The 14,437-nt window shown below is 35.9% G+C and overlaps 1 protein-coding gene across 2 annotated transcripts in view; it reads right to left on the reverse strand.

The window, feature by feature from the left end:
- MCM9 (minichromosome maintenance 9 homologous recombination repair factor) overlaps positions 1–14,437 on the reverse strand; it is a 167,521-nt gene that overhangs the window by 47,007 nt on the left and 106,077 nt on the right. For both annotated transcript variants that reach the window (XR_008916652.1, XM_001379722.4), the window contains exon 8: positions 5,116–5,290. Coding sequence is in view for 1 of the 2 variants with exons in the window: in XM_001379722.4 (XP_001379759.3) it covers positions 5,116–5,290 (175 nt within the window). In the remaining variant the exon portion in view is untranslated. The remainder of the gene's footprint in view (positions 1–5,115; positions 5,291–14,437) is intronic.

The raw sequence follows: 14,437 nt of genomic DNA on the forward strand, positions 1-14,437 counted from the left end.
TTTTTGTACATGGTAATTAAAAAACAAATACAAGCAACATCATCAAGATCTCCAAACTGGTTAGGTTGATATGGAGATGTTCAATTTACTTTTTTTTTCCAATTAACACCTGGAAGTCTTATCCTACCTTCTTCCCTTATGGGCAGTACAAAGTACCCAAATGTTCTCACAATCAGGGAATAAAGAAGAGAGACTCTTCCCATCCTTATCTATGGAAGAATGGCTTAGAAAGATGTCCAATTTTTCATTTTTACTGGATGTGAAAATTTTCATATTTTTCTTCTAAAGAGACATTCATTGCCCATATTTTACTTATTTTGCTGCTTAGTGATGGTGACACCTCTGAGCAATCTCATTTAAAAGTCATAAAGAAAGGGAGCCATCAAACTATGGTATAATGGAAAGAGCATTCAACCGGGAATCTAGAGGCCTGGGTTTCAGCTATCTTGCTTACTTGCTGTATGACCCTGAGAAAGTTGCAATTTTTCTAGATCTCAGTAGTCTGAGCTATAAAATGAGGGTATTGGACTCTAAATTCCAATAGAATAGCAATAGAATTCTATGAAATCTTATTATCTCTTTGTTACAGATATCTGCCTTCACTGTTAAACTACACTAGAAACATTGCTAAATGTAGAACTTAGAAACCAAGGTGGAAGAAAACTAAATACAGATAGTACCACTTTATGGTTTTAATGAACATTAAATTATAGTATCAGGACAAGAAAAAAAGATCTATAAATTTGTATTCCACATTCTTGCCTTCCAACAGAAATTAAAGACTTTATAGATAGTACTGGATATTTGTCACTAAGTAGTTGGTTTGGCTCAGACAAAGGGGAATGTTAGCTCTTTTATCATTAAGAGCAGACTGGAAAGTCATTTTGGCAAATGTAACCATTCATGAATTTGAAGGAGACCACAGGATTCCAAGCATTGTTAAAATTGAACTTTAAGGCAGATAAAGCCATTTTTCACTTGAATAAAAAAAAAATCAGAATAAGGATTATTTGCAAAATGAACAAGCTATCCATGGTCAGACAATAGCAGTGGATAGAAAGCTGGACCTGGAATCAGGAAGACCCGAGTTCAAATTCAGCTTCCAATACTCACTAGCTGTGTGACCCTGGACAAATCACTTAAACTGCTCCAATACCTTTGCCAAGAAGAGCCCATAGAGGGTCACGAAGAACAACAACATTGTTGACATTCACCCATTATCCTATATATTCCTAATACTGCCTAGCCATTCTCAGACTTCACCAGTACTCCAGCCCTCTTCCTCATCCTTCTGATTCCTTTTCCACTGAGCAGCAGACTCTGCCCTGGGGATGCTCAGCTTACCCAGGGGGAATTTTTGTTGCGACTTGGCTGCAATAGGCTTGCTTGATCACTCATTTCCAAATGATGCTGTTATGCATGTCAGCTCTTCTCTCCCTGCCAACAGCTCCGATGATGTGAGAGTCCCTTTTCTAACTCCCCTTTAAGTGTTCTCTTCTTTGGGGACAGAAATGGATTTTTTGTTGTTTTTTGTGTGTCTGTTTGTATCCCCAGTGCTTAGCTCCATGCACAATGATCAGGAAGTACTTAATGCTCTACCATTATTCATTTATGCATGGACTTCCATGTAACATTATCTCATTCAATCCTCAAAGAGACTTGTGAGCAGTGAGGGCAAAAGCATCCTGCTCAGGGTATGGAGAGAAAAGTGTGGCTAGTAAGAATTAAGCCACTCTCATAAAGCAAAGCAACCTACAAATGGGTGTAATTTTGGGGGACTCACACTCCTTAGATGGAGAAATGAGGGTTAAAGGCAGCGAGGAAAGGGTTGATGAAAATGGCTTCCCTCACTAGTTCTTCCCAGAGTCCCTGAATTACTTGAGGGAGACAAAATGGAGATCTCCCCTTGGTGAAGGCTTGCCCCTTGGTGGCCGTGGCAGCCCTCAAGGGTGGTGGGGAAGTCTTCTCTACAAGGAGAGGCATGAGGGACCTCAATCTGGAATTGTGCTGGTTTGTGCTCAACAAGACTCCCCCTGTGTCTTCTTGAAAACTGGCAACAAGAATTCGCTATCTTATTGCTTATTTGATTTAATTATTGATTGGGGAAAAGGGTAAAGGTTAGAGGGGTTCTGGGTTGCCCTAAATCTCTTTCTAATTAAAACTAATTACTGAAGTACAAAGTTTTCTCATACCTAGGGGAGAGGGAGAATAGGGGAGAGCACTGCTTACTGATTTGAGTCCAGTATCTCAATAGTTCATGGAATGATAGTTTTTGAAGAAATTAGGTTTCTTGACAGGAACCAAAGATGCTTTAAACAGGGACCCTCAATATTAGGATTTCTATCTGAGACAGAAATCTCCACAGGTGTCTTGAAAAAGGCCCCGAGAAACAGCTCCTCCTTCCACTCCCTTTTCTGTCTCTGCCCTCAAGACCCTGCTCCTCAGGAGAATTTCCCAGAAGCCCTTGTTCAGTTCCCAACTGTTGTTCTTGCCTCATGCAACTGTCAATCCTTAACATTCCATTCACTCCCAATGGTTCTCTTTCCTACTCCCCATCATTACATGGAGAAACCAAAACTTGTCCTCTTAGAATTCTTAGGGGCAGTGTTCTTCTTACCTTGTAAACCATGAAGGCTTGTTAAAAAATTTATCATATAATCAATAATTAACAATTAAAAAAATAATTCATCATGATAATTGCGATATAAATGTTATTCTTTTATCTTGAAAGGCTTTTTAAAAAAAGCCCTTACCTTTTGTCTTAGCACTAATTCTAAGACAAAAGAGCAGCAAGGGCTAGGCAATGGGGGTTAAGTGATTTGCCCAAGGTCACCCAGCTAGAAAGTGTCTGAATCCAGATTTGAACCCAGGACTTCCCATCTCTAGGCCTGGCTCTCCATCCACTGAGCCACCCAGCTACCCCCGTAGCAATTTTTTTTTTGACACAGATCTGATAGCCAAGATAAGTGAGGAATTGATAGAAATGCATAAGACTAAATGCCATTACATCAAAGGTTATGAACAAACCATTTTCAAATAAGTGTAAATTATCAATAAGCAAAGGAAGAAATGCCTCAAATGACTGCCTCTGAGAGAAAAATAAGATAGAGCCCAGAACTCTAGGTCTGTGATATCACCGGTATATGGAACTCCAGGCTGAGGATACTCCACCTCCCAACACAGATTATATCTGCCACTTCTACTCCACAAGAGTTATCTAGAATACTGAGGTGTTAAGTGACTGCCAGGATTCCAAGATGTGTTGGAGGTAGGACTTGAACTCGGGTCTTCCTGGCTCTAAGGATGGTTCTTTATCCATGACACCCCACTGCCTCTCAACAACAAAAAGAGGGAACTCTGACATTCCACCACACGCACAGCACACAGGCAGGGATGATGGAAGAGGGAATGGCGACTGTTAGAGGGGCCATGCAAGGACGGGCAGACTGATGCACTGCTGGAATAACTATGAATGAATCCGACTCTGAAGGAAAGCCATTTGGAAATGCTGTGCAGGAAAGCTTTCCTGCCCGCCCCCCCCCCCCCCCCCCCCAGTAGTGGCTGCTGCCTTCTCCTCCGAGCTCCTCTTCTGTCCCTGTGGTAGGACCAGGATGGACCTCGTTGTGTTTCCCCTATTTGAATGTGAGTCCTTTGAGGGCATCGACCAGTTTTGTTTTCTCTTTGTAAGCTTAGGGCTTGGCACAAGGCCTAGTACACAAAGTTACTCAATGGGGCCTCGACACCGTGACACAAGAAGCTACTGGACACAGACCTCAAAGAGGTGAAAGGAAGGAGGACCAGACACAAACACCCCAAAGTATTGATAGCCACACTTCCTACCGGAGCGAGCAACTGGAAACCAAGTGCTCATCAACTGCGGAATGTCTACACAAATGACGGCATATTCATGTGGTGGAAAACTGTTTTGTCGCAAGAAATAACGAAGGGGATGGACTCAGGAAAAAAACAGAGAAGACTTGTATGAACATACGTGGTGAAGGGACAAGAACAAGGAAAGCCACTTAGTCAGTGACGGCGATATTATAATCAATGTTGATACAATGACCATCCACAATTCCAAAGGACTCATGATGAAACACACTAACCACCGCTAGAGAGAGAGCAGATAGGACTCAAGAGTACAGACAAGCATATTTTCTTTTCTTTTCTTTTTTGGAATATAATGGAGGAAATTACAAATGACTATATGCATATATTTGTAAATAATTTTTGTTTTTCTTGCCTTCTCAATGGATGGGGGAGAGAGATGATTCAGTATTGAAAATAAAATAAGAATTCATTTGAAAATTTGAAAAATTATGATAAATATAAAGGAAATATATTATTATGTTTTAAGAAGTGATGAAAGGGGAAGACTCAGAGAAATTTGGATTTCTACAAATGGATGCAGACTGAAGTGAGCAGAACAAGAATAATGTATACAATGACTATAGCATTGTAAAATAAAATAACTGAATCTTTAATAAAACTCTGATCAATACAATGAGTAGTTCGGAATACAGAAGACTGAGGGGATGGACTAGATCAACAACAACAAAAAAATATTCTCAGTCATAACCAGTGTGTCAATTTGTTGTATCTGTCTATATTTTTTTGTTACTTCGTAAGATTTTTCTAGGGGAGAAGTTGTGGGAGTTGAATGAGGGAGTATGATAGTGATGAAAAAAAGAAAGCACCAATGACATTTTACAAAAAGACACTGAAGAGAGCAGAAGAAAGTCCAGAAAAGAACACAGACAAGGAGGGCATTGTTCATGTGTATGAAACCATGAATCTCGTCATATAGTTTAATAAATATCCATGTTAGCATACATTACATATTTATCTACCCACTAAATTCAATATGTTAGTTTCAAAGCACTCCCACTTGTCTGTGTAACCCTCTGAACTTCCTACTGACCTCTGATATGCAATTTTAAAAATGCTTCATTGATGTCCTTTTCTTTCTTTCTTTGGCAATTCTACTACTTACTCCCATCTGTCCACCACCAAAATTTAAAAAAAAAAATAACTCTTCCCTGCAATAAGTTAGCATAAGCAAACAAAATAAACCTTCAGTTGCTATCACATAAACGTCTAAAATGAAACTCTTACCCAGCCTTAGCAACGCTGATAGTCTGCTGCTCCATTGCTTCATGGATACTTGTTCTATCATGCTCCTTGAGGCTATTAAACTCATCAATACAGCAAAGACCTCCATCTGCAAGTACTAACGCTCCAGCCTCCAAATTCCATTCCCCGGAATCCTTCACAGCAGTCACTGTCAAGCCTAAAGAGAAAAGCATGTCGTTCAGACTTCATTTTTGCCATAGGTATACCTTATGCATACCAAAGGAAATAATTTGGCATCTATTTAGTATAAAAGCACTTAACATAAATTAACTTAGCTGAGTTTCAAAATAAACCTGTGAGGAATATACTGGGTGGCGCAGTGGATAGAATTTGGGGACTGGAGTCAGGAAGATTCATCTTCCTAAATTTAAATCTGGTCTCAGACACTTATTCGCTGTGACTACGGACAAGTCATTTAACTGCTGTCTGCCTCAGTTTCCTCAAATGTAAAATGGGGATAATAATAGCACCTATCTTTATAGGGCTATTGTGAGGATCAAATGAAATACAGTTCATAAAGAGTTTAGCACAGTGCCTGGAGGTACTAGTAGGTGATCATATGAATGTTAGCTATTATTATTATTATTATAGTTTTAAAAATTCTGTTTTTATTATCATGCAAAACACACTTCCATATTGGTCACTGTTAAAAGGGCACACTCATACAAAACCAAAACCTCAAACTAAAACCATGAATACACTGATATGAAAGGTAGTTTGCTTTAATTCACATCTATCTGACCCCAACAGTTCTTTCTCTACAGGTGGATAGCATTCCCCTTTCAGGATTGGCTTAGATCATTGTATTGCTGAGTAGCCATATTTTCACAGACAATAACTGTACAATATTGCTGTTACTGTGGACGAGAGAGGTACAGAATTGCATGGCAAAGACTTGATTTACAAGGAAATATTATGCAGGAAGGAAATGGAACTTTGGCTGACAACAGGGGATGGGACTGGAACCTCCAGCCAAGATTACTATGTGCAATGCTCTCCCAGTTCTGCTTATTTCACTCTGTATCGGTTCATGAAGATCTTTCGAGCTTTTTCTGAAATCATCTTGCTTATCATTTCTTATACCTATTATAGTTTTCTTAGATAATATATTAATTTTAAAATATTAGTAACAAAACTGCCCAATTTGGGTGTGCTTCTGAATTTTTTTCTTTTCCTAACTGAATTATTTCCCTTATCCTATAGATGAAGAAGTAAGTGACTGGCCCAAATCCACAAAGTAAATGTCACAAAAAGAATTTTAATTAATGTGAACAGAGGTAAGACACAGGGTCTTATCTCTAGCAAAATCAAAGCCAGAATGACTTAAGAGTGCCCAGACAATTTCCTCAAGTCTCTAATTAAGGGAGAACCACCTGCAGATATGAAGAAGCTATCAGACTACTGTCTAGTATAGCATTTCACAATGGCTAGTTCATGGCAGATGCTTATTGGTTTGTAAATCTTCTTTGACCAAAGACCCTTGCTCCTTTTTTCTCTCAATTACTTGTAAAAACAATTTTTGACATGTATTTTTTTAAACTTTGAGTTCTAATTCTCTCCCTCTTTCTGTCCCCTCACCCTCTTACTGAGAAGGCAAGCCATTTGATATAGTTACAGATATGCAGTCATGCAAAATGTATTTTCATATTAGTCATTTTGTGAAAGGAAACACAAAACGACCATACTTCTGAACAATATAAACTTTAAAAACTGACTCTTCATTCTTTTTCTCCTCCCCACTAGAATTTTTGTGTCCCATCCCAGGCTCCTTCTTTTTCTCTAGCAACTTGTCCCTGTTCCCCTGAAGCTGTGAAAGGATTCATTTTTTTAGTATTGGAGTGATATGGGGTCCCAAGACAGAGAATTTAGACATTTCACAGCCTGTCATATAATTTGGAATGAGAAATATCACTCCAGTTACTACCAGTAATAATAATGGCAACGAAAGCTAACTTTATATCATGCTTTATAGTTTGTAAGATGTTTTCTATATATAATTGTGTTTGATTATCACAACCACTTATGAGGTAGCTGCCATTATATCATTTGTAAAAGGGAGATAATGCTTAGTAAATTTTATACATATATACATATACCTATATATACACAAAGGTATAGACATACATACACACACAATTATCCCTTCCACATCACAACTTTCCCCATCATAGTTTTGATATATCGTGGGTTGGCATTAGAATTTATTTTTTTTAACCATTCAACATTTATTAAATTGTTCCAGTTTCCTTTTTCATCTCCCCTATAATTAGACCAAACAAACAAAAACATAACAGTTATGGGCTCTCTTTACTCCTCTTTTTCCTTCCAATCTAAATATTTAATTTCCATTTTTCAAGAAGAATTTTATAAAGACTGTCTCACTGAGAAGTCTTTTGCACAATTAAACTTTAGGAAATTTCTGGTCTTTTGAGATCATTTCACAGAATGTATCTTTCTTTCTACTCCTCTCCCTCCTATATATTATTGTGTTTTTTTTTTTTGAAAATTTTATTTAATTAGTCATTTTAGAATATTTTTCCTTGGTTACAAGAATCATGTTCTTTCCCTTTCCTCTAATAAGCAAAATGGAATATAATCCTAAAGGGAAAAAAATTGACCTTTAATGAAATATAGGACTTTAATGCATTCCTGATGAAAAGATCAGAATTAGATAGAAAATTTGAAATATAAAAACTGGAGTCAAGGGAAGCATAAAAGGATAAAAATGAGTGAGAAATCATAAAGAACTAAAGATAAAATGTTTACTTTCTGATATGGGGAGGTGATACATGTTTCACTTCAAGACTCTTATGATTAGGAGTTATAGTGGGAGTCCAATTAGACTCTTAATTAGAAGGCCTAGGAATAATTCTGTTATGATTTACTACTATAAAGACGATAGGGAAATTAAAAGGAGGGAGGAGAAAAGGGAGAGGAAGAATGTGGGAAATTATCTCGCATACATGGGGTACACAAATAAAACTTTAGACAACAAAAAGGGAGGTACTAGGGGAGAATGGACAATACTTGAACCTCATTCACATCTGAATTGGTTAAATTAGGAAAAAGTATATATATACACATACATATTTAGGAACAAGTATGGATTTCACATAACAGGCAACTAGGAAAAAAATGGGTAAAAGGAAAAGGGCCAATAAAAGGGAAGGTAAAATAATGGAGGAATTAATCAGAAGCAAAACAAACTCTTAAAGAGGGTGAAGGGAAATGAAGAGAAACATAAGGAGAAAGATGGTGGGAAAATACAAAACTAATAATCATAACTCTTAATGTGAATGGAATGAACCAACTCATAAAATGGAAGACAGAAAAAAAAGATTAGAAACCAGAAACCAACAATGTTGTTTACAACAAACACAGTTGAAGCAGAATGGTACAGAGTAAAAATAAGTAGAACAGAATCGATTATGCTTTAACTGAAATAAAAAAAAAGTAGATAGTGATCATTATTTCAAAGAAATAAAAAAAAGATCTTCTTAAATGAGATAAACGGAGAAACTATTTTTCTGAAAGCTATTATGGAGAATTAGTATCACTACTACATATATGAGAATCAAATGGTATAGGATCTAGATTTTTGTTTTAAACCCTTACTTTCTGTTTTAGAATCAATACTGTGTATTGGTTCCAAGGCAGAAGAGCAATAAGGGCTAGGCAATGGGGGTTAAGTGACTTGCCCAGAGTCACACAACTGGGAAGTATCTGAGGTCAGATTTAAACCTAGTACCTCCCTCTCTAGGCCTGACTCAATCCACTGAACTACCCAGCTGCACCTGTGGATCTAGATTCTTAAAGGAAATGCTAAATGAGTTAAAGTAACAATAGACAACATTACCATAATATTAAGGACTGCATTTTACCCCTCTTGAGTGTAGATAAATCTAAGAAAAATATATTAAAATGAAAAGTAAGAACTTGAATAGTTTAGAAAAAGTTATATATGATAGGCCTCTGGAGAATACTAAAAAAGAAAAAGAAGAGATTAACAATGTTGAAAGTAAAAAGCACTGAAATAGATAAACCATAAGCTAAGTTGATTTTTTAAAAAGGAAAGAAAATAAAATTACCAGTACTAAAAATGAAAAAGGTGAATTTAAAACCAACAAATAAGAAACAAAAAAAAATTACTTGACCTAATTACATGCTAATAAAACTGACGATCTGAGTGAAATTGGATGAATATTTACAAAAATATAAACTGCTTACATTAGCAGAACAGGAAATAGAAGATATAAATAACTATCTAAGAAAAAAGAAATTGAACAAGCCATAAATGAACTCCCAGCTTAAGAAAAAAGGCAAACCCTAAGAACAGATAGATTTACAAATTCTACCAAACAGTTAAAGAGCAATTAATTCTTATATTATATAAACTGTTGGAAAAAAATTTTAAAGAGCTTCTGCCAAATCTCTTCTATGTCCACAAATATAGTCTTAATCCCTAAAGCAAGAAGAGTCAAAACAGAGGGGGAAAACATTATAGACCAATATTCCTAATAAATATTGATGTGAAAAAAAAAATTTAAACCCTTCCTTCCATCTTAGAATCAATGCTAAGTTTTGGTTCCAAGGCAGAAGAGCATTAAGGGCTAGGCAAAAGGAATTAATTTGGTAACTTGCTTAAAGTCACCCACCTAGGGAGTGTCTGAGGCCAACTGTAAACCTAGGACCTCCCATCTCTAGGCCTGGCCCTCTATTCACTGAGTCACCTATCTTTCCCTTGATGTGAACATTTTAAACAAAGATTATATTTTATTACCAGCCTGGATTTATACAAGAAATTCAGGACTAGTTCAGTTTTAGGAAAACTAGAAGTGTAATAGACCTTATTAATAAGAAATACATCACAATTCTTATGATTATATCAATAGATGCAAAGAGCTTTTTGCAAGACACAGTAAGCATTCATTTAAAAATAATTATACTTTTTAAAAACATTAATTTAAAAAATATGAATTCCAAATTCTTTCCCTCCCTCTAGACTCTCCTCCACCCATTATGATATCAATTATATGTATGACTGTCATGTAAAATATATTAGCCAATGCAAAAATAATGATAATAAAACAAGAAAAATAAAGTGAAAAAAGTATGCTTTAATCTTCACAGAGAGTTCATCAGCTCTCTCTCTTAAGATGTATCATATCAAGAGTCTTCTGGAATTTTTTTGGATCACTGCACTGATTAAAGTAGCTAAGGCTTTTATCATTTATCATAATTATAATATTGCTGTTACCGTGTACAATGTTCTGGTTCTGTTCACTTCACTTTGCATCAATTCATGTAAATCTCCCCAGGAATAATTATTCCTTTTAAAAACATTAGAATAGTACAGGAATAAATAGAGCTTTCTTTAAAATGATGAGAAAGTCTAAAAGCAAGAGCCATCCTTATCTAAAATGGTGATAAGCTAAGACGGCTTCCCAACAATATCAGGGCTTGCAAAACAAGGATGTCCATTATCACCATTACTACTCAAATGCTAGCTACATCAGTAAGACTGAGGGAATAAACATGGCAAAGAGGAAACAAAATTACCACTTTTCATAGATGATATGATGGTTTACTTGTTGAATCTTAGAGAATTAACTAAAACTAATTGAAACAATAACTGTGGCAAAATTGTAGGGCATAAAACAAAGCTATACAAATTATTGGCATTTCTGTATATTACAAATAAAATCCAGGAGGAAGAGACAGAGAAATTCCATTTATGATAACTGCAAAAAAGACATAAAATTCTTGGGAATATATCTGCCAAGACAAATTCAGGAACTACAAAAAGATAATGTTGCTATTCTTGGCCTTTTGTTCTTCTAGATGAATTTAAAAATCATTTTTGCTAGCTCTCTAAAATAATTCTTTGGTAATGTGACTGGTATAGCATTGAACAAGTAAATTAGTTTAGGTAGAGTTGTCATTTTTATTACATTGGTGTGGCCCATCCACAAGTAATTCACATTCCTCCAACCCATTAAAAATGTTGTTGTCCTTTTTTATCTTCCCCTTTTCGGATTTTATCAACTGAGCCAGGGAATGATATGCTGACCAACCAATTCTCTCTTCTACAACTAATAATAAGAGAAATGCAAATTAAAATTAAAAAATTACTGAAGCCCTATTTTTGACCTATCATATTGTTAAAAATAACAAAAGAGGCAAATAGCAATTATTGGGGGAGTTGTAAGAGGAAAGACACACTAATGCACTGTTAGTAGCAGTGGCTTTTGGAGAACACTTTAGAACTACAACCAAAAAGTCCCTAAAGTACATATCCTTTAACCCAGTGATACTACTAAAAATCAAATCTCCCAAGGAAGTCAAGGATAGAGGTCTCATATGTACAATAATATTTATAGTAGCACTTGTTATAGCAAAGAATTAGAAACAAACCAGGTGTCCGTCAATTGGGGAATGGTAGAGAAAACTGTAGAGTATGTAATGGAATATGCCAAAAGAAATTGCAAATTTGATAAATACAGCCAGGTTTGGTGTAATCCTTGCTGCTGAGGAAGGCTGAGGTGGGTAGCACAGTGCCTTTCTTGAGCTCCAGAGTTCTAAGCTACAATAGGGCTAAAGCAGATTAGGTGTGTCTGTATTAGGTCTGGGAATCAATATGGCAGGACACCAGAAGCAGAGAGCCACTGGCTTGCCTAAGAAGGCGTAAACTGGTCTGAATGGGAAAAATGACTCAGGTCAAACAGCTTCCATGCTGATCAATATTAGAATCAGGCCCATGAGTGGTCATTAGAATTCTGAACTGAATGAGATAAGGACACTTAGTAAAAAAAAAGAGAGAGAGAGAGAGAGAGAGAGAGACAGACAGACAGACAGAAAAAGAAAATCCTTAAGCCCCAAACTACGAATTATGAAAAGCAAGGAGAAAATTATAATTGAAAACAAACAAAAAATGAGACTATAGGATCAGAAATTCAGATTATGGCTTCTTGGAGGCTATCTAGTCCTACTCTCTTATTTTTTCATTGATGGAACTAAGTCCCACAGGGGCAAAATGACTTCCTAAAGTCACACTTATAGGAAATAGCAAAGCCAGGATTTGAATTCAGGTCATTTGACTCTACAGGGCAGCTAGGTGGATAGCTTTGGATGGATATATTGCTGAGCCTATAGTCAAGAAATCTCATCTTCCTGAATTCAAATCTGTTCCCAGATACTTATTAGCTATGTAACCCTGGCAAGTCACTTAACCTGTTTGCCTTAGTTTCTCCATCTTTAAAATGACCTGGAAAAAGAAATGGCAAATTCCAGTATCTCTGTCAAGAAAACCACAAATAGGACCAGGAAGACTTAGATGCCATTGAAAAATAACTGCACATCTGACTCTAAACCTAACCTTATTTCTGCTATGCCAAATAAAGCTGGTTTTTGAAAAGACCAACAAAAACAAAAGACTATGATTTGTCTTTCTCAAAGAGAGGAAAACAAATTACCAAAAATAATGAAAAGTATAATTTACAACAAATGAGAAAAAATAAAGCAAAATGTCAGAAACTATTATGTCTGTCAACAAAACTGTATACTTAATGAAACAGAAAAATATTTGACAAAAATCTTACCCCCAAATCAATATTAATAGACTAAAAAAGATGACCTAAACAATGAAATATTAGAAAACAAAATCATCAAGTCATGAATGAAATCCCAAAGGGGATGGGAATGGTAGGAGAAAAATCTTTGTATTATAAACAATTTTTATCAAATATATAAAGAATAAGTCTCTATAGTTCATATATGGTACTACCAAAACCAAGAAATGATAAAACAGAGAAAAAACTATAGACAACTAGCACTAATGAATATTGACATGAAGAACTGAATTAAACATAATCAAAGAGGCTATGGCAATATATTTTAAAAATTATTCACTATTACCAAGTTGGACTTATATAAGTAATGCAAAGATGGTTCAATGTTAAAAAAATACCATGAGATGCTCAGTGTTGGATTCTTTTGCTCTGTGGATAGAATATTCATGAAGTTTATCAGAGTAGATACTGTATTGCAGAAACCATCATAGATCATATTAATAACAAAACAACAGGCATCACATGATTATTTTGATAGATGTAGATAAAAGCCTGTGGCAAAATATAGTATTTATGTTTTTTGAAAAATATAAGAATAAATGAACTTTTCTTTAATACAATAAATAACATAAATCTAAAACCGAGGGCAGGTATTATTATTTTTTGTAAAAACTTAGTTTTTAATAACACCTTTGTTGTATAGCTTTGGTATTTTCAGGGTGATTGGGACTCTGGAGATGGACATATAAGTGGTTTTTGGATGGAAGCCTCCAATTGCTTTGGCCTCTTTTGACTCCCTTGAGAAATTTGCCCTAAACTGAAGTCTAGAAGGAGGTTAATATGATTAACAGATGCACTCTTTCAAGTCTAACAGATTGTGGGCCTTTGAAGCTGTATGACAGTTGAGACAGCATATCAAAATGGAGAGCAGCTGATGGAAGCAGGAATTGGGGAAGGGAGATACCACCATGACATGTAACAGAGCTGGAGACTGGAAGATTGGAAGCCACAGAAGGAAGCATCACAGGTTGCTCAGTTCTGGATTCTTGTAACTGTGTGGACAGATCACTTATGAAGTTCATCCTAGGAGATACTGTGCTGGAGCCTGTCCCCCTCCTTTCTTCATGGCAATGAACCTCCCATTTTTCCTTTGCCCTCTCCATCTTTTCCAAGAGTGCACATGTCTATTTCCCAAAATGTATCTCTTTCTTAAAGTTTATCTTTTCTGTTTACTTTTTAAGTTTGATAAACATGATTAACCACTGAATTGCTGGTCTATGTGTATCATTTCTCAAACATAGCAAGAAGAGGCCATATGAAGGGATCAGGAGGAAGAAAGAGATGGATTTACAACTGTGGTATTTTGCCAGAATAGTTCTCTGAGGGAGGGCTCAGTACTGCAGAAAAGAATATTATCGAGAAAATACTTATACAGTAGGATCCTAATATCTGCAGGAATACATTTCTGTTTTGTTGTTGTTAGTGGAATTTTATTTGTTTTTAAATAAAAAGTTTTCAGATTAGTTTTCAGAAGTTTGTTTTCCTCCTCCATATTGTTTTCCTCCCTTCTTCCTTCCCTCCTCTGGGAGCTGACAATCAATTCAATCTGGGTTATACATGTGTTATCACACAAAACATATTTTCATATTAATTATTTTTGTAAGTGAATAATCATATAACCCCTCCCCCCAAATATACCCAAAAAAATAAGTGATAAATCATGTTTTCATCTGCAT

Source organism: Monodelphis domestica, chromosome 2 (assembly GCF_027887165.1).
Source record: "Monodelphis domestica isolate mMonDom1 chromosome 2, mMonDom1.pri, whole genome shotgun sequence".
Classification (NCBI taxonomy): Eukaryota; Metazoa; Chordata; class Mammalia; order Didelphimorphia; family Didelphidae; genus Monodelphis; species Monodelphis domestica.